Raw genomic sequence first — 21,526 nt, 5'->3', positions numbered from 1 at the left:
CCACCCTTCCTCCAGACTCTAGGACCTTGGTTTCCAAATGAAATACAAAACTTGCTCTCATCTGAAAAGAGGACTTTGGACCACTGGGCAACAGTCCAGTTCTTCTTCTCCTTAGCCCAGGTAAGATGCCTCTGGCATTGTCTGTGGTTCAGGAGTGGCTTAACAAGAGGAATACGACAACTGTCCTTGACACGTCTTTGTGTGGTGGCTCTTGATGCCTTGACCCCAGCCTCAGTCCATTCCTTGTGGAGTTCACCCAAATTCTTGAATCGATTTTGCTTGACAATCCTCATAAGGCTGCGGTTCTCTCGGTTGGTTGTGCATCTTTTTCTTCCACACTTTTTCCTTCCACTCAACTTTCTGTTAACATGCTTGGATACAGCACTCTGTGAACAGCCAGCTTCTTTGGCAATGAATGTTTGAGGCTTACCCTCCTTGTGGAGGGTGTCAATGATTGTCTTCTGGACAACTGTCAGATCAGCAGTCTTCCCCATGATTGTGTAGCCTAGTGAACCAAACTGAGAGACCATTTTGAAGGCTCAGGAAACCTTTGCAGGTGTTTTGAGTTGATTAGCTGATTGTCATGTCACCATATTCTAATTTTTTGAGATAGTGAATTGGTGGGTTTTTGTTAAATGTGAGCCAAAATCATCACAATTTAAAGAACCAAAGACTTAAACTACTTCAGTCTGTGTGCATTGAATTTATTTAATACATGAGTTTCACAATTTGAGTTGAATTACTGAAATAAATGAACTTTTCCACGACATTCTAATTTATTGAGATGCACCTGTACATGTTCATTTTATTAATAGTAAAATGGGTAACACTAATTAATTAAAATTAATAAAACTAACTGTAGCTAATATGAGTGTAGTAATGCTATTTTATATTACTATAATTAAAGACTTAATGGCTATTTGCTTTATTTTTTGTGTACTATAATGTGCTTATCTGTTTAGTATAGTATAGTGAAATTGTTGTCTTACTAAGAAATACAAATTGAAACTATTTGATGTCACAAAACAAAAAACAAAAAAACAAACAAAAAAAAAAGGCTTCACTGACAGACGTAAAAGGCAGAAAACAATTACATTTGAAATAATTATGGGACAACTCAGATAACATCTACTTTGGCCAGCATCTGCACAGATCATAAAAAACTACCATGGGTACAGTCAGTACTTTCACAAAGTTTAAGAGGATAAGATGCATTTAAATGCATAAATATGTTCACGATTAGCAGTGAGTGAAGTAAATTTACAGTGGCAATTATGGCTACTTTTGCGCTGCTGGCGCATCAGCATTTCACTGAAGACGCTAGAAAAGTCCTGCCTCTTACTCAAATGGAAAGTATGATTGATTAGCAAATATCCAGTCTGAAACAAACATTCTGATTAGTTGCTCAGCTGAGTAGGACTTTCTACCATGCCACTGCTCTGTGTGCTTTTAGAGAGAAACACACAAGCACGCAGACACTTTTTAAAATAAGAAAATCAAAATTCACTCTCAGTGCTCCAGCATTGGCAGTAGATTGAAAAGATACAGGTCAAAAGCCTATCGTTGTTCTGGCGGCCATATGTATCATCACTCATTTTAGGTAAGGATATGCAAAATCCTTAGAACGATAGGTGGGCATATGGCCATTGTTGGGTGTAACAGGTTACAAAGTAACACGTTGCTGTAATTAAATTACTTTCTCCTTGAAAAAGTAAAGTAGGGATTACTCTTAATTTTTTCATAATTTAATTACAGATACTTATGATGTTCTTGCATTACATACTGTATAGACTTTCAACAATTCTATATAAAACACTTTTGAATTGAAAATCTAAATTTAACGTCTAATAATAACATTTGTTTTCTAATTCAATGCGTCCCCTTTAAATGCATTGGTAGTATGCCTGTGTACGCCACTGTGTTGAATCGCTCAAGTGAAAAGGTTTTGTAAAAAACGAGTGGCTGTTTTACTAAATGGAAATATCCCCATTACTACGAGTTTATGACAAATGCAGATAAGAAGACAAATGCAGATCTGAAGCACAAGTACCTACTAAAGCACTTGACACACAACATAGATATTAGGGCTGTGTCGATACAATCAAATATCGAAATATCGCAATACTTTTTCTCATGATATTTAGATCCATGTATTGTGATATATCGTGATATTTTTAGTGCAGTCACTTCTATGAGGCACGAAATAGATTGATCCTGCAGGATTCAGGGTTTCTCTCAAAGATATGCTGGAAAGATTGCTTTTTCTTTCTATCTGCAGTCCCCTACAATCATATGTGCATAAATACTTCCCATATGCTACAAACAATTTCAGTTTTTTTCTGATTTCACTCACCAGTGTTTGAGTGGTATAGTGGCGAAAAAGTTCAGCACCGAGATCTTTTCACTGCGTGTTGAGAGTAAAAGCTTTGACTCTTTCTGTGTGATGTGAGTCCAAAGACTAGATCCAAGCAAACCATTTGTTGTTTAATAATGTCTCTTTTAATATTCTTTATGTTCTCTTCAGTCAGTTATTTATCAAAAACAATAAAAGAAACATTTAATTCTAATTACACATAGCAAGGATTCTGTGAAGAAGCCATTCGACCAAACAAACACTACTGTCCCTGCCACAGGTCTTAAAGAGACAGTACCGTTTTAGCACTTTTTCTACATATATAAGTAAATACTTGTAAATAGTACAAATTAGGCATGTAAACAAACATGTAACAATATACTGTATATATGCAATATAACAGATGCAATTTCAATACATAATATTTATTGATGTAATACATGGACTACATTTTTTTTTCTCCCCAATTTGGAATGCCCAATTCCCCATGTGCTCTAAGTCCTCGTGGTGGTGTAGTGACTCACCTCAATCCGGGTGGCATAGGATGAATCTCAGATGCCTCTGCATCTCAGACCGTAAATCCGCGCATTTTATCACATGGCTTGTTGAGCGCGTTACGTTGGAGACATAGTGTGCGTGGAAGCTTCACGCTATTCTCCGCAGCATCCACGCACAACTCACCATGCGCCCCACCGAGAGCGAGAACCACATTACCACGAGGAGGTTACCCCATGTGACTCTACCCTCCCTGGAAACCGGGCCTCATGTCGAGTCACTCAACATGCCCTGGATTCGAACTCGCGACTCCAGGGGAGCTACTCAGGACCCCCATGGACTAAATAAAAAAAATAGCTAAAATGTCAAATGATGAAAACTAATGATAAAATAAAATTTGTAAAATGTATATGTCTGTAATTTAACAAGTTAGAAGGTCCCCTATATGATGAATAACAGCGTTATCTGAAAGATAATTTCTTTCATACTGTATGTAAGCAAAATGGACATTATATCTGAAATATACCCACATGAATGAAATTAAAAGCAAAATCAAAATCTAATCATAATATCGTGATGTATCGCGATATATATTAAATTGTGACGTGTATCGCAATACGTATTGTATCGTGAGGTGGCTGGCTGGCGATACGCAGCCCTAATAGATACACATTTTTAAGAGATTGCAGGGGCTGTTCACACCAAACGTTGTGTTTCAAATGTTTTCTGATGTAATCACGCACTAGACGGATGTCTTTGACAGCTGCAGTGCGTCTTGCTGTTTCTTTCGAGTCTCGCGCAATACCGATGTATTTTAGACACCATATCAAGCACCTCGAGAGACCTGCGTTCTGTTTCATTTGTTGCGCTGTGTCTAGCTTGTTTTTAGCACAGGTGTCACTAAGATTCGAGGTTCTGAAGAAGTTCAGGTGTCAAAGAGGACTTAATGTGACTGTACAAATAAAATTTCAGCACGCGATAATCGGTTAGCCAAGTATTTCCCTTTTGCTCTGGTTTGCTGAAGGGCCGCTGTGCATTGTTAAAACTGTTTGCTGTTACTATACTGTTATGAATGTTGCCTACGATACTTTCATGAAATACAGACTTTTGCAACAAATGTACTTGCTTGGAGAATAAATTATAAACATAGTGATCGATTTTGAGTAACAGATTTTTATCAACCATTTAGGAACAGTTTAAGAACAGTTCAAGAATAATTTATTTGATGTTCTAGGATTTATTTGAAAAAATTAAAATAATAATTTGATGTCTGTCCTTTTACTGTCCATCTGGTCAAAGTTGATATGGGTTTTAGAAAAGTAATTAGTAATGAGTAATTTAATTACTTTTCAAACAGAGTAATTAGTACAGTAATCTAATTACAATGTAGAAGATGTAATTAGTATTTAGTAATGAATTCCTTTTTTGCAGTAACATACCCAACACTGTATATGGCGTATGCTTGCTTATGCTCTAGACTACACTACTGGATCAATCAGATTCAACAGTGAGCGGGACTACACACTGCAGTCATGGCTGTTTAGGACATACATTTGTTTTTTTCAAGATTTATATTAAAGAGATTGCTTTTATCACATGTCACTTTATAGCATCGCTCCTCCTGTTTAGGGCACAGTACAAGAGTACACACTTCAAAAATAGAGCCCTAATTAAATATAAGGCATTTTGAGCTAAAACATAAGCATCCAGGGCTCAAAATTTAATTATCATGTTGTCTGTGGTGTTACATTTATGCGCTGCAATCTAAGTGCATGTGTTGCTCCACATGAATGCGCACGCACCGCTAAAACTCCAGTGTTTTCTCTGATCTCTCATCTCGCAGACTGCAACACAATATTTGAGCATGACCGCATGAGATTCCTGTGTTGCCCTGATCCACAGAGAGAGGGGAGAGTATGTGGAACCTTTTAATTACCCCTGAATCTGCCTGCGACATGACGGGTGAACCACAGAGTCTGTTTAAAGCTGGCCCTTGGCCACAGACTGTGCAGCCAGACACAGCTTAAGCTGAATCAATTCTCCGCTGCTACAGTGAAAACACAGAAAGACAGCTCATGTACAGAGAGCAAAAGATAATCTGGCATAAAAATTAGAGATGTCAAAATTAACACGTTAATTAAAATGTAATTAAATTAATTAAAATTAGCATGTGATTCATTTAAAATGTTTAATGCGTTGATTTTTCTTTAACGCGATTAACGCATTTACCAATTTTGACATTAGATACTGATACAAATGCCAGAGTCCCCAAACACTTTTTTTTTTTCTTTTTTTTTGCCATATTTTGTGTAGTACTCTACTAGTTTGCAATGATTGGTGGGTAAATTCCCATCTCCACTTCCTGTATCGATGTACCCTTATTCCCCATGATGTTTAGATTGCCCTTCTAACTGAACATACTGTATATGCACCCTTCAGATTAGAATCTCACTTAAGATGGCTGAATACCATATAAAGTCCACTTTGCAGGACACTGTTGGCTGATTGTAATGCACCTACACACAACTGCGATTCTATGTCAATGATCAAGCAATGGAGAAAGGACAACTTACAAAACAAAAACAAAAGAACAAGTGCTGTGCAGCCTTTGTGAGGCAGAATTTAATTACCATAGAAGCATGTCAAGACTTAACTTTGACCAAAAAGCCACCTGGCACTGATGAGGGACCGCTGTGGTAAGCTAGCTTGTTGGAGTTCTCCCAGTTCAAATAATTTAAACTTTGAACCCTTTGCTGCTGACCTTTTGAAGTGTCCTTTGCTGACCTTTTGAAGTGTCAGCAAATGATAACTGGACAATTCGGATGAAGTACCATTACATGAGCAGTGCCAGCGCGAAAAGCAGAAGTAGTTGGCCGTGTTTGGGATGGCATACAACCATACTACTCTTACTGTTTCTGCAATACATAAATAAGACAGCAGCAGTAAGAGTATGGGTAGTAAGCCATTTGTCTGCAGCACTTTTTATGTGGAGTTCAAAGTGGCGCATGATGTCCTGACATGAATCATGTGAATTCCATATCCAAAAAGGATAGCCTGCCGGCTGATTAATATTGTGGAGCATGAGGGTTTAAGAGATTTAATGCGCATTGCAACGAATAAGCAACCTATTGGGACTAGTTATTTCAATTAGTCAACCTCCCACTTAGACTCTGGGAAACATTTAAAAGTTACTTGAATTGGTGCCTTTCTTAATGCCTTAATCTTAATACCTTTCTATCTTTATAATGTTAAAAACTTTGTTTGGAAAATGTTAATAAATTTAATAAAATATTACAAATTATTTTGTTTTCTAAACAGGAAATAAATGCATTTGACAGGAAAAGAGGTATATATAGTCAAATTTCAGCACTGTGATTAATCGCAATTAACTTTGAAAAATCATGTGATTAATCGCATGTATTTAATTTGATCAACTGACAGCACTAATGAAAATAAATAGGAGTGGAGTTTGAGTAGAGTAAAAGATTAAGTGTTTTGTTAAATCATCAGAGGCAATGATGAACTTATACTACACAAATACTTGAGAAGATTTGAATTCTATCATTCTAGAATTAAGCTAATCATAATGAATATACCCGAATGACACTATTTCTTTAAAGACACCTTTTGGAATGTTTGTAGATTTTAATCAAGACATTATTTGGCCCATTTGTATACCTTGTTTTACTTGTAAAGATGCCAAATGCCCAAAAAAAAAAAAAAGTCTTAAGTATTTTTCTCTCTTAATAGATTTGTTTTCCAGTAAAAATATCTGAACGCCCTTAAAGCAAAATACATTTTGCAGAATTGTAATGCAAAATTATATGATGTTAAGACAATGTTAATTATTTGTATTGATGCATTCTTTAATTCCTTTTATTTACTGAATAAAGGTGTATTTTTATCACCCCATTTCCACATAGTTTTTACGCGTTTTATTTTAGAATAAACCTCTTTAGATTTTTAAATATTAGAGATTTTAAATATATTTAAATACAGATACATTTATTTGCTTCTCTGGTAAATCTATTTTGATTTAAGGATGTTTAGATATTTTTAATGGAAAACAAGGCAAAGACAATGATTAAGACCATTTTTCATAGTGGATCTTTACATGTCAGATTTAAGAGGTCTTACTATATTTGTGAGGACCTTTACTATATATTTGTGAGGACATCTCACGTTTGGCTTGCTCACTGGGGGATTTGTTTCACTGAGGCTCTATTTTCTGTAAAGGTGCTTTGAAACAATATACTGTGTATTGTAAAAAGTGCTATAAATGAAACTGACTTGACTGAAATAACAGAAATATGGCCCTCACAAAGCAAAACAAGCACACACACGAATACACACACACACACACACACACACACACACACACACTAAAGTCATAAGAAATCTGACTCGTCTGGAATGCTTGTCTATGGACACTATTGAAATTCAATGACAGGTGCATTGCCTCCTAACACACTACACTCAATATCCACTCAGTAACCTAATACGCAATATATGACACACAGGTGTAAATACACACTGCATCTGAATAATCGAACACATTGTTTATTAATAAATCTGTGTTATGGAGATTAAGCTTAATGTGCAAATCCCTGAGCCAAGTGGGTGTTGAAATGAAAACAGCCCTCTAACAGGACTAACAGAAGGCTGTCCACACAAGACTGCACACAACAGGACACTGTGGTACATAAAAAGGTCAATAGGGACGAACCTTTACCACAGCCACCGAGTAAATAATTCATGCAAAAGAAAGACTTCAGCTGACCTTCAAGTTCTCAACAGCACTCTGGACAGAAGAAAAGAGACACTGAAAGAGGGAATTAAACAGAAGGAGAGAGTGAATGAGAGACAGGACACGAAAGATAAAAGAAAAATCACAATCTTTGACAGAGATTGCAAACATAATAGACAGGTAAAAAGAAGTGTTGGGCAGCAACAAACTAACTAAATTTTTCTGTAGCATGACAGCAGCTCAGCTGTTTTCCTTTTGCTAGAGCCACAAAATGCTACATTGCCATATTGTTTTAACTGCTTTACTGTCAAACTGAAGTAATAATAATCATATTGAGGCATTGGAAAGTTCGTTTAGACATTTCATTTGAACTGATTAAATGGATTAACTTTTTTGTAGTGACACAACATAATATAATAATATTTATTATAATAATTTAACAAAAAACATAATATTTAGTTAAATATGCAGTTTATGTATATAGTTATCCCCCCTAGTAAAATAGTTGCAGTGTGTTTATGCACTACAACTATTTCAGTAGGGTGGACAACTATGCACAGGTTATGCCATTTTTATATCATATTCTGTATATACTGCATATATATACAGCACACACACACACACACACACACACACACACATCGGCCGTCCGCATCATGTAAAAGAAAACGGGACTCATTGGAACGGGCGACCTTCTTCTACTGCTCCAAGGTCCAGCTCCGATGCTTTTTCACAGTACTGTATGTATACACAGTATGTATATACTGTATATTAGGGCTGGGAAATTGAACGTTAATTTCTGAGATTAACAGTTTACTGTTTAAAACGTAAAAAAAAATACGCACTTAATAATGTATCTGGTTTTTTTTTTTTGTGTGTGTGTGTTTTTTTTTTTTTTACTTCCTGAAAGTTCACTAATGTTTTCCACCACTTTGTTTGGCTAAAATTGGCATTTATAAATTGACAGGCGGTACATGCTTATCTCGACTGCACATCCAAGCACAGAAACTGATTTTGTGGAGCAGTGCACGCTTATTCAATATGCGCTGTTCATGTCCCAAGCATAATAAACATGGGTCGGATTAACTTTATGGAAAATGGAGACCCACAAGTGGTGAAAAAGGTGTGGGAGAGATACGGACCATATCTCTTTGCAATACTCTAAAACACTCAGTCACTGTCATCTGAACCAGTGTAAAAAATGAAACTGCAAGAGAGAGACCTAGCATGTGTGCGACAGAGACTGAGAAGGACCTGGCCATTCAGCAAGCTGCAGCCAGTTATACCTGTAAAGACTGAGCGGCAGCCAAAGAAAATATTAGTTTTGAGATTTTAAACTACAGCAAATTAGACATTAGCATTCAATTTGTTTTATATCTGTATGTATAGTATCTAATAATGAATTGGCAATGTACGCTTAAGTTTATCTAGCCAATAAAGCTTGACGTGAACTGAATCTGCCCATTTGATCCTTTTATTAAAAAAGTCCACTGGAAAATGGCAGAAGATTTTGCCCAACTGATTTTATGACATATACATATGTATACATATACTTCTATCAAATATTTATACCTGTAAATATGTGTCTAATTAACTCTATCAGCATAAAACTAAATATATTTTAACATGTACATATTTAAATGAAGTAAAGAAGTATATATATATTTATGATTATATTTTTTTGTATTATTTATTTGTTGTAATGTATAATGTACCATGATTAATCATGATTAATCACAGACAACTGGTGAAGAATTAGTTCAAAAAAGAAAAAAAAGAAAAAAAGATTCACAGCCTAATATATAATGAAATAGTTGCAGTGTAATTAGAAACTCGTACAAGTATCTTGACTCTATTTTAAATTATGAGTAGCTTTTAGCTTGGCAAACTACAGTTTTAAAGTAGTTTCACCAACAATGATAAAGAGGAAGTGGGAGAGAAAGAAGAGAGACAGGGAGAGGCTAGATATCTACTGTGGATTTCTGGTGAAAAGAAACAGGAAAGAGACAGTGCTCTGAGCAGATGAAGCCGTGAGAGAAAGAGAGAGAGAGAGAGAGAGAGAGAGAGAGAGAGAGAGAGAGAGAGAGAGAGACCAACATCACTCCCAGCCTCTCCATATAATCATTCCCATCCAGCCCAAATAGTGGCTCAATGGCAACTTGTACTTCACCCAGCAGCCAGCGACCAGCCCGCTATTATGGGATGCCTCCAGTCTGCGTCCAGTGCGGTCGGGTGAGGAGTGTCTATTTCGGAAGATTTAGGCTGAATTCCGACGACTCAGAGTCTCTCCTCGTCCCAGTGTCGCCCATACCAATCAATCCCAGGAGGGATGGGGCAATGTAATCAAATGGGAAGCCCAGTAATTATGCTGTAGTAAGTAATTATCAGGTTGTTTCACAAGCACTTTAAAGTCACTGATGCACCATTTTACCAGCATGTTATAGCGGGGATTGCCTTTTTTTATTTTTTTTTTATTTCTTTTTTTTAACAAAGGAACCCCCCCTTCCCAATCACAGTCATGTGCCCGCACATTGCCACCTGCAGGGGGCACTGTCTTCATATACACTAACCACAACCACCCCATGCTTGCCCATCCACCTCAAATGGTATTTATGTGAGTTTTTGGGGAGCACATGGACTCTTTAAACCCACCACTAATCCTACAGTGTGAATTCACGACCTCATAACCACATGTTTGAGATACGAAAGGCAGTTTCAGCAGCATTTGACAAGTATATGAAGGCCTAGCCCACAAGTCTCTCTCTCCATACTGATGGATGTATGGGTGTGTTGATAGCCCTGACAAGAGAACATTTCACCAACGGCAGTTTAAAGCGTACAAGAGGAATAGAGAGAAGACATGGTGGTGGTATAATTACAGGGAGGGGAAACGAAGAGGAAAATCTATCACTCTGCCGTCATTTAATAACTGTGCCCTGTTAAGATGGATCTTTCCAACTGTGATCGTCCGACTGGCCTCCCCAGAGGCGACATGACTGCGAGTGTCCACGAATTGCAGACTCCATGTGCAACTCATGATAAATCTATGTGTGTGTGTGAGAAAGCGATACCCGTGAGTGTCTCTCTCCATGCTCGTTTGAGTGTGTGTCCCTGGAGATCATGTCTGCACGTTTATTTGGCTTAATTACTATGCTGTATTCACAGAGGGAGTGAGAATGAATGACACTTCACTTAACGACTATCCTCTCCTGGCCAACTACTGTCTACCCACCGCCTTCATTAAAACACCCGCTCTCTACCCACCCTAAGCCCCCCCTTCCACTCTTCCTCTAGCCTTTCCTCTCTTCCTCTCTCGTTTTAACACTCAGACACTGTGTGGGTGTGAACAGCGATCTGTCATACTGCACAGCATCAAAAGAGCCATCAAACACCTGTGGACATGACTATCTCTCTCCATTACACACACACACACACACAAAAACAGACACACAAAACACAGCTCTATCACCATGGCCAGGTGTCTAATTATCAAAGCCAGCCTCCGTTCTCACACATCCTACTGGCCGAAAATATATCAGACACATTTGTCTCACACACAAACAAAGACACACACAAACACACACACAAAGCATTTTTATCCAATGGGAAAACATCTTATTGTAGAGTGTGTGGGGCCATTTACCATCCTAAATGTTTTAAAGAGCCTATTTAAAACGATCCGGCTATTCTCTGTTTTTGACATCAAAATGTAAACAGGCATACACATAACACTTGCACACATTGGATAAGCCAATAAGATGGCGGTAAATGTGTTGACATGAAAAGTGAAATCGGTGTAGTGGCCAAAAATCAAAATTTTTGCTTGAACCGTTATAACCATAGCCCGATAAAGGAAAAGCAAAAAATGTTTACGGTGTTTAAATGGCCTTACACATTGTCGTGTAGGCTGTAAACCGCTTAATCGTCTGGATTCAGTCAGATTTCTACTGCACAGAAAGTGTTTGTGCCTATCACTGCATGCAGAAAAAGTCAGACAGACACTCCAGTGTTTTATTTTGCTCCATAAACCAATATCTTGCAAAAGGTCTTGGTGATAAATATGTCTACAGAGTGTAAAAAATAAGCTCAGTGGTAAACTACTTGTAGTGGCACGCTAGCTTAAAGGTATAGTTCACCAAAAAATTTAAATCCTCTCAACATTTCCTCACCCTCATGCCATCCCAGATGTGTATGACTTTCTTTCTTCTGCTGAACACAAACTAAGATTTTTAGAAGAATATCTCAGCTCTGTAGGTTCATACAATGCAAGTGAATGGTGGACAGAACTTTGAAGTTCCAAAATGCACATAAAGCCACCATGAAAGTAATCCATACGATTCTAGTGGTTAAATCCATGCCTTCAGAAGCAATATAATAGATGTGGGTGAGAAACAGATCAATATTTAAGTCTTTTTTTTTTTTTTTTACTATAAATCTCCAGTTTCACTTTCACACTCTTATTTTGTTTTTAGTGATTCACATTCTTTGTGCATACTGCCACCTACTGAGCAGGGAGGAGTATTTGTAGTAAAAAAAACACCCACACATATCATTATTGCTTCTGAAGATATGGATTAATGCACTGGAGTCATTTGAATTACTTTTATGCTGCCTTTATGTGCTTTTTGGACCTTCAAAGTTCTGGCCACCATTCACTTGCATTGTATGTACCTACAGAGCTGAAATGTTCTACTAAAAAACTTTGTTTGTATTCAGCAGAAGAAAGTCATACTCATGTGGGATGGCATGAGGGTGAGTAAATGATCAGAGAATTTTCATTTTTGGGTGAACTATCCCTTTAACATTACCTGTTAAAATGGCAGCTGAAAATAATATGCGCTACTACTTACACGCTGCTTACGCGAACTGTGAGAAACAGGCCTAACGCTTGTGAAATATGGACGACCTAACAGAAATCTGAGGAAGGTAAATTTCACAGGTGGTACAAGTTGGGAAAGAATTTTGATGACACAATGCAGGATTTTCCCCCCATAATGTTTTGGGCCTTCGAAGCACAATAACATTAACTCAATAACGCATGTGATTGGACACAGATGGACTCACATCTTTTTTATATTAAAGTCTCCATCCTTCCCTCTCAAAGTTAAACAACAGATGCCGATGCTTGGAGCAACAATTAATTTCTTAAATAAAATGTCCTGACAGATCTTCCTCTCTCTCCACTTTGCATGCTCTAAGTACTCGGCGTTCCTAACAACACGTTCTCAGACAAAAATGTATCTTTCTTTGCACTCCTTTTTCATTCTATCTATAAAAGAAATGAGAGGTCATTAAATGGACCGTGGTGGGGTAAACCCATGTCACACACAGACCTTACAATCAACACAAACATCAGATGCACAGATTCACTAACAGAACAGAAGGCTATATTTACAAAATGAGGTCGAATGAGGGCAAGAGAGATCACCACCATGCATAGATCCATATACTTTTGGTCATGTTCCTGAACAAGAACCACAGCAATCCCATGGAGCTTACATTAAAAAGGAAACAGCCCAAAATATGCCAAAAATGCTGCCACTTATTTCCATGGGAGATAAAAGCTCTGGTTTACAAAGAGGCTGCTATAGTCTGAATCTCTCCACTGTCTCTTTTAAAATAGCACAGCCCAGAGAATAACATGTTTGCTATTACCACCATTCAAGCATAGTGGCCAGCATCACCCGAGCATTCGAGTGCAATGTACAGAGTATAGTAGAAAGAATCATGCTTGTATTTTTAAAATACCTGTAGATCCCTAGCCTCTATCTATCTATCTATCTATCTATCTATCTATCTATCTATCTATCTATCTATCGCATGTAACCCTTTAAGATGAGAGAGTGTTAGTACTTTCCTTGAAAACCCAGACAAAGCTAATAAACTCGAAGTATTGCTGTAAAATCAATTTGGAGACACGAGAGGAATTGGAGGAATTTAGACTAATGCCCACAGACTCCTGGTCGCAACTGCAGAGTCAAGATACCTCACTCAGAATTCATAAACGTATAGGATAATTCACTAGAAAAATCATGTGGGAGAGCCAACACATACAGGTCCATATCACTAAGACCACTTGTTAACATATGGAAACAATCTATCAGCACAAAATGAGATTAGATCATATGTAAGTGAGAGAGAGAGAGAGAGAGAAGAGAGAGAGAGAGAGAGAGAGAGAGAGAGAGAGAGAGAGAGAGAGAGAGAGAGAGAAACTGGACAGAAATGATACACTGGAGTAACAGAGTGAAGCAAGCAGAATATATATAAGGTTGCTTGTATATGTTAACATTAGTTAATGCAATAGTAAACATGAACAATGATTTGAGTTATGACTTATTTAATTTGTACATACACTAATGCATTTTAACATTAAACGTTACCATTAGTTAAAGAACTAACATAAACTAACAATAAACATTCGATATTTATAAATGTACATTTACCAAAACTAATCAAAGCTGTAAACAATTATTGTACATTGTTAGTTCATAACACCTAACATGCATTAAATACTATAGGACACATAAAACCTTCTTGTAAAGCATACCAAAATAATAATAATAATAATAATAATAATAATAATAATAATAATAATAATAATAATTATTATTATTATTATTATTAATTTAAAAAAGTGTCCATTTTGAGAATAGAAATAGGTATGGGATAGAAGAAAAGATAAAAAAACCTAATTTCCAAAAAAAAAAATATATATATATATATAAAGTTTCTATTCCATGCATTATAATATGGTGATTGGTCTGATTTTAAAACTTACCCTTGTAAGAGAGCTTGAGTCTGGGCACATTTTCTTTGGTGTGCTGGGGTGCCACACTTCCAGGTAACACCACCCCACACAACAGGAGAAAAATCCCAACTAGGTAATCCATGGTGCTGGAGCGCTGGCCTCCAGCCCAGGGGGGCTTGAAGCCCACAGTGCCCAGAGCAAAGTGCTTCCCTCTGGGATAGCAGAGATCCTCACAGTTCCACCTTATTTCAAAAGATCCAGTGCCTGGAGTTCGTCCCCAAGGGGGAAATACGAAATCAGATCCCAAGCCAGGCAGGAGATGGGGGTTCACAGGGCTCCATGTGGGGGCCGTTTCAGTGGTCGTGGGGGTAAAGGTGTACTCCTCTGGGATGGGTTCTCCAGACCTGCTGTGCTGGACTGCTGAGTGGGACTCTGTGTTCACAGAAGAGGTAGAGTTTCAGCAGGGATCCGGCAGAGCCACTCCACTCCGGCTTCACACACACATACTCTCACACACACTCTCACAGACTGCTTCTGCTTGTGTCCATAGCTCAGGCTGAATGAGAGGCAGAGGGAGAGAGAGAGCAGTACACCATCCACCGGAGCGCAAAAAGGGAGGGGAGGAGGAGGAAGGGAGAGCAGCTGAAGGGAGGGGAGGGGGGTGAATTAGGGAGCGGAGCTGAAAGAAGAGGCATGAGAGACTTCTGCACAGGTTCGTTTGGTCTTTCATTTCTGCATTGCTTAAATGCTATAGCCATAATGCATTCTCTTCCCAACTTCTCTCTCGTTTTCTCTCCTATCTATCTATCTATCTATCTATCTATCTATCTATCTATCTATCTATCGCCAGAAATTTGTTCCTCTTTGTTCTCTATGAAGAAACTTTAACCTTTTTACTAAAATATAAGGAAAGCAAATAAGATGTACTGATAATCCTAAAAACCTAAACAAAATAGCAATGTCTCATAAGTGGTAAAACCTCAGCTACACTAAAATTGTTAATTTTTACCTCTCACTCAATGTTTGTTGTAACAAAGCCTCTGATAGACAGAGGTGTTTATGTGTGATATTTCATCCCTTAGTGCTAAAGACAAAAGTGCCTAACAAGCAGCAGCTGAGTGTGTGTTTAGGTATTTCATAAGCTTGCTAAATGTGTGCTTAACCAGTCACTATACATAACCCTGAAAAAAAAAAAAACAAACAAAAAAAAAACACCATGAATCTCTCAGTGCCTTTGGCATCTCCACATGTAAGTGTTTCCTGCTTTCATGGGCAGGTTTGTGTTAATATCTCATCACCTTTACAAGCAAACAAGCTCTTAAGGTGTTTACACCAAACAGACTTGCAGAGATGATAGACATACCCTATACACCCACACCTTAAGTACCAGTAGGGTAAAAATCATCAACCTGCAAACTCTGGCAGAACTTCACACACAAATTTTCAAGCTGGTCTCAGCTGGTTTATTCTGGTTTGGTGCGGGTCTAGCTGGTGGACCAACATAGACATGTTTTTCACCAGCAAAACTTACCTCGTGAAGTTGCTGGACCAAGGATACTTTGCCAGGTAAGCTAATCAAAAAGGACCCACTTTATATTAGGTGGCCTTAACTACTATGTACTTAACTATTTGATACAATGTACTTATTATGTATATACATGTTGTTGCATTGTAATTACATTTAAAGTTCTTGCATTTAATTACATTTGTAGTTACATTGCTAACTTTACCCCTAACCCAACCCTTATCCCAAAACCTAACTCTAACCCCTAATCCTAACCCTAACCCTACCCTTACTCCTAAACCTACCAATACCTCAACCTCAGTAACAGCAAATTTGGGAATTTTGCAGAACAACATGTAGTTAAACAGTAAATACATAGTCTTGTATGTAATTAATGTTAGTACATAGTAGTTAAGGCCACCTAATATAAAGTGTGACCATCAAAAAGCCTGATGAAGAGACCAGCATCCAAAGCACAACATATGCTGGTCTTTTCAGCAGGGAACACTCTGCTCTCCATCCACCAACTGTAGATACCACATCCCAAGTATGTCCAGTGACGTGTCAAACTTTGCCTCTGGTCTTTGCTCTCCTATACAGTAGAAATATGCAGGGGATTTGTCAGGGTGCTCTGACTAATGATGTCTTAATGAACTGCGACTCGCTATGCACTAAAATGAGATAGCTCATTGACAACTAGCTTCCAGGGGCCTGTCAGTGTCAATGTGGTAAATATAGCCTCCGAAACATGAGATGCACAGAGGAGTGGCCACCTTTGAAACACAGCAAATGGATCCTGTCAGTCAGAAGTTGTGTTGGGAATATTATAGTTTGTATAGTGGTCCTTGTAATCTCTTGATCTAATGCAGCAAGTAATTGTGAGGTTAACAGTTGTGCAATCTACTGTTTGTAACCAAATCTTGTAAATGATTACCTGTGCACGACTTACTACTAGGTCTAGAGGCAAACTGCATTCATATTGCGCTGACATGCATAAACATGCAGGGGCACACAACATGTGCATGCACATGGAAACAATGTATATGGAAACCTGGTTCTAATGAATGGCTTTGGCTATTTCTGCTACACCCATTACTAGCAGGTGCATAAATTCAATATACAACCATGCAATCTTCTTAGACAAACATTTTCGGTAGAATGGGGCCCTTTTCTGTTCCAGCGTGACAATGCCCCTATGCACAAAGCAAGGTCCATGAAGAAATGATTTACTCTGTCTGGTGTGAAAGAACTTGACTGGCCTGCACAAAGCCCAGACCTGAATCCCTATTAAACACACCTAGGATGAATTGGAATGCAAACTGTGAGCCAGGCCCCATTGCCCAACATCAGTAACTGACCTCAATAATGCTCTTGTGTCTAAATAGGAGCAAATCCCATTGCCCCATTGCCCCATTGCACCAAATCAGCGCTAACCATCTTGAACCAGCCTGAACCAGCATGGATCTGGATTTTCCAGTTAATTAGGAAGCCTACTAGAGACCAGCCGTACAGATATTTGGTGACCTTCAGCAATTTAATAGCTGTCAGAGTGAATGCCCCTTTACGGAAGCTAAAACTGCACTCTCATGTTCTACTTGCCTTTCCCTTCCTGGAGTGTGTCCTTTGAGGTCATTGTCATGACTAACTGATGGCCATGTTCAAGGTTCCACTCTTCCAGAAGTAACTTCCTGTTTGAGAGGGCACACTTCCTGCTTGACTAAGTAAAGCAGTGACGTCTCTTCCCATCACTTTGTTGTGCAAACCCTGAACACAAAGTCAGAAGATACTAGTAAACCACACATGCACACTCACTCGTCCTGTAATCCCTCCAGGAGTTTCAGTTTAGGTGAGAGGGGAAAGACATAAGTGGAGGAGAGCAGAGATAAATGGAAAAATCGAGAGAGGAGGGAAAAGAGGTGCAATGTTTGCCTGGCATAAGAACTCAGTCTCCATTCTACGCACATCCTCCACTCCCTGTGATGCCAGCTCAGAAGCCTTGGTCTGCTCTGTCAACACATGGCCCAGTGAGACAAAGAGAAAGTGAGAGTGACCAGTAAAACACACAGATCAGGAAACCAGTTACTTATTCAGACATGTTCAGATCACATCTGCTCATGAGGAAAAGGCATGTAAAATAATGCATGCAGTTTTTGGGATGGATGGATATATTGGAAAGAAAAAGTGATACATAGATAGATAGATGGATGGATGGATGGATAGATAGATAGATAGATAGATAGATAGATAGATAGATAGATAGATAGATAGATAGATAGAAACAACTGCACCCCTCATTCTTGCATCACACAGCATTTTACAGGATGACACAGGATTTGCATGGTAATAACAGCAATAAAAGAGGGGAAATTTCACTGTAGACAGGGCCAAAAAGCTTCCCTCTCTCAAGAGAGTGTGTAAGTAAACTGAGGGCTGTATCAGACTCCAGAATGAGAGATTGGAAAGAAAAAAGTGACAGACAGGCAGACAGGCAGACAGACAGACAGACAGACAGACAGGCAGGCAGACAGACAGACAGACAGACAGACAGACAGATAGATAGATAGATAGATAGATAGATAGATAGATAGATAGATAGATAGATAGATAGATAGATAGATTGTAAATAGTTTGGAAGGAAAAAAGTGACAGACAGACAGACAGATGAGACATTGCTTTTTTGTTTAGGTTTTTAGGATTATCAGTACATCTTATTTGCTTGCCTTATATTTTAGTAAAGAGGTTAAAGTTTCTTCATGGAGACCAAAGAGGAACACATTTCTGGTGATAGATAGATAGATAGATAGATAGATAGATAGATAGATAGATAGATAGATAGATAGATAGATAGATAGATAGATAGATAGATAGATAGATAGATAGATAGGAAAGAAAAAGTGACAGACAGACAGACAGACAGACAGACAGACAGACAGATAGATAGATAGATAGATAGATAGATAGATAGATAGATAGATAGACAGATAGATTGATACTGTAAATAGATTGGAAAGAAAAAAGTGACAGACAGACAGACAGATAGACAGATAGACAGATAGATAGATAGATAGATAGATAGATAGATAGATAGATAGATAGATAGATAGAAACAACTGCACCCCTCATTCTTGGATCACACAGCATTTTACAGGATGACACAGGATTTGCATGGTAATAACAGCAATAAAAGAGGAGAAATATCACTGTAGACAGGGCCAAAAAGCTTCCCTCTCTCAAGAGAGTGTGTAAGTAACCTGAGGGCTGTATCAGACTCCAGAATGAGAGAGACTGTGGCGTAATTACTTTACCAGAGATTCCTCCTGGAATGGCAAAGCCTCCTGCTGCCCTCCATGGCCTGATGTGATTGAGAGGTCTGTTATACCAGCGTGGAGGCGACAGGTGGTGATGAGATTGGACATTTATGGTGCTGTGGGAAAATATAAAGATGTTCTGTTGTTCACATAAATTGCATCTACAGTTAAAGTTGATTTTGGGGTAATGACACATATACCTCAATATACGTACCTGTACATTAAACATTTAATATCTTCTGGTTGGCTGAGACTGTATCACATCATGCAGATTTTTTCGCGTTCAGTATGGATAGACAAATATCTTTTCGCTGGAAACTTGTCACATTGTGTCTGGTTAGATATTTTAAAAATATATTAACTTTGTTTATTTATGTTGATTTACAATTTTTTATTTATTTTTATTTATTTTTTAAAAAAGCTCTAAGCTTTTATAACTGTAAAAACCACAGTTACCAAGTTTCATGACGCAGCACACAGAAGCTGTACTGCATTTGGCATTGTACTCAGAACTTGAGGGTGTGTTCAGTTCATTTAGTATCTCCTGCCCATTTCCACTTCGGAAAAGGGGTGTTTCCTCTGTTTCACCAGAGGTGCAAAGATCAGAGGTCACTCTTTATTTCACTAAAGGGGTCACAGTCCTTGCCATGATGGTGACGGAAGTTTCATAATCCACTGTCACACCCTCCACCTCCAGATGCCCCCACCTTGACCCCCCCCCCAACCCCACCCCCATTCAGTCTTTTGATACTAAATCCTTCATTGTAATGTTTTGACATTAAACCATAAACATAATGTTTAGAGGCTATGTAAATAAACTGAGTAATCGCATTTTGCTGTAGAGGTGGAACAGCACCCTTATAAAACATTAGTAAAGATGTGTCGGGTTTAAAAACCTGATTTTTTAATTACTGGAAGGAATTACAGATTTTTTTATCAGTTATTCCTTCCCGTCCATCACGGTGAAGGAAGCATCCCGCAGTGTCTTTGCCACAGATGCATCCGTTCCAGCTGTGCATCAGCGGAGTCCTCGAGTTACAGGAGTGATTTACACAGCAGAACATAGGAAGAAGAAAAAACCCCAAAAACATTGATCTGATTCATAAAGTCTGACAGTGCCTGGACTTGTCTTGGGGGTGATGTAACGTGAGTTGGGGGACAACAGAATGAGATGGAGATATATCGTGGTGTGGTTTACTGTGTGACAATCTCCAGTTAAGATGAGTAAGAATGGAAAGACTTTGCGCACCTGGCTTCCATTGAAAGTATGTTTTTTGGGGTTGTCATTTTACCAAGTAAAACATTCATGCTAAGCTGATTTTTTTTTTTATAAGACTTTCTACAATCCAAGCTTAATATGCAGAGACAACTATACTGTAGGTTATTTCCTCAAAAGTCATAAATACTGTGGTGCTACAAAAATTGCAGTGAGCATCCCGACTAGACCGATATAGCAACATTAGCTCAACCAATTGCGCGAGTTTAGGACAGGACTATAAACAATGGTAGACAGGGGGAGTTTTCAGGAAACCTGTTTGAAAACTGTCAATCTTTTTGAAATTTCATTTGGTACCTTTTAGTTTCTAAAAACTACTTTTTGACAAAAAAAAAAAAAAAAAAAAAAAAAAAACAAACAAACAAAAAAAACTTGGTACTGAATGATTGCTAATAAATGTACCATAGTATTTACAATGTACTACAAGGTACTTCAAAGAATACCATGGAAGTACAGTTGTATATATCCTAAAAACAAAAACAAATACATGGAATACAGTGGTACCATGTAAAACCATTGGAACACAATGGTAATTTTGGTGCTACTTACATAGCAATTAAAACTCCCACAGTCTATTAAATAAAAAAAATAAAAAATAAATAAAGACCTACATTAAACTAATTTACTAAAGTTTTCAGTTCAGAACAAACACTAATTCACACTACATGCTGGGTAGATACTGAAAAGGCTTTCAATGGATATGCAGGTCTCAGCTTTGGATCACATGAGTTTATTGTCTGATAGAGCGCTCCTAAAAAGCGCTACTGATGTGGAAAGGCTGAGCAGAGTTTGTGAGGAAGCTGAACTAATCCAAGAGGCAAAAGGTCTTTTTAAATCTCATGTATATGTAAATGTAGTGTGGCGTCAGTAAATGGCCCGATCCACAGAGCTTAACTCCAGATAGGCTGAGACAACAGAAAAGCGCTCATTATTCCATCTGTATAACCCAATCAGAAAGATTAAGCTTGCAGAAAATCCCCCCAGCGCCCCTAGTCAAGGGGAATTGGGGTTAAGAAGGACAGAGAAAGAGCATTAACTTCTTTGCTTGGCTGCTGAAATTAAAATGTAACCTAATCAAATGGAGAGTTTCAGCAA

The 21,526-nt window shown here is 38.1% G+C and overlaps 1 protein-coding gene across 3 annotated transcripts in view; it reads right to left on the bottom strand.

Annotated features, from left to right (window-relative positions):
- The window catches only part of LOC127435494 (semaphorin-3aa-like), an 88,374-nt gene that overhangs the window by 36,948 nt on the left and 29,900 nt on the right, over positions 1-21,526 (bottom strand). Inside the window, exon 1 of one of the 3 annotated variants that reach the window (XM_051689043.1) lies at positions 14,374-14,887. The exons of 1 other annotated variant lie outside the window; for it this stretch is intronic. In XM_051689043.1, the coding sequence (XP_051545003.1) occupies positions 14,374-14,485 (112 nt within the window). In that variant the 5' untranslated portion in view covers positions 14,486-14,887. Of the gene's footprint in view, positions 1-7,574; positions 7,621-14,373; positions 14,888-21,526 lie in introns of those variants that run through there. One more of the 3 variants, XM_051689045.1, reaches the window with a different exon arrangement.

The sequence above is a fragment of the Myxocyprinus asiaticus genome, chromosome 45, assembly GCF_019703515.2.
Source record: "Myxocyprinus asiaticus isolate MX2 ecotype Aquarium Trade chromosome 45, UBuf_Myxa_2, whole genome shotgun sequence".
Classification (NCBI taxonomy): domain Eukaryota; kingdom Metazoa; phylum Chordata; class Actinopteri; order Cypriniformes; family Catostomidae; genus Myxocyprinus; species Myxocyprinus asiaticus.
This window is presented reverse-complemented; position numbering and strand designations above follow the sequence as displayed.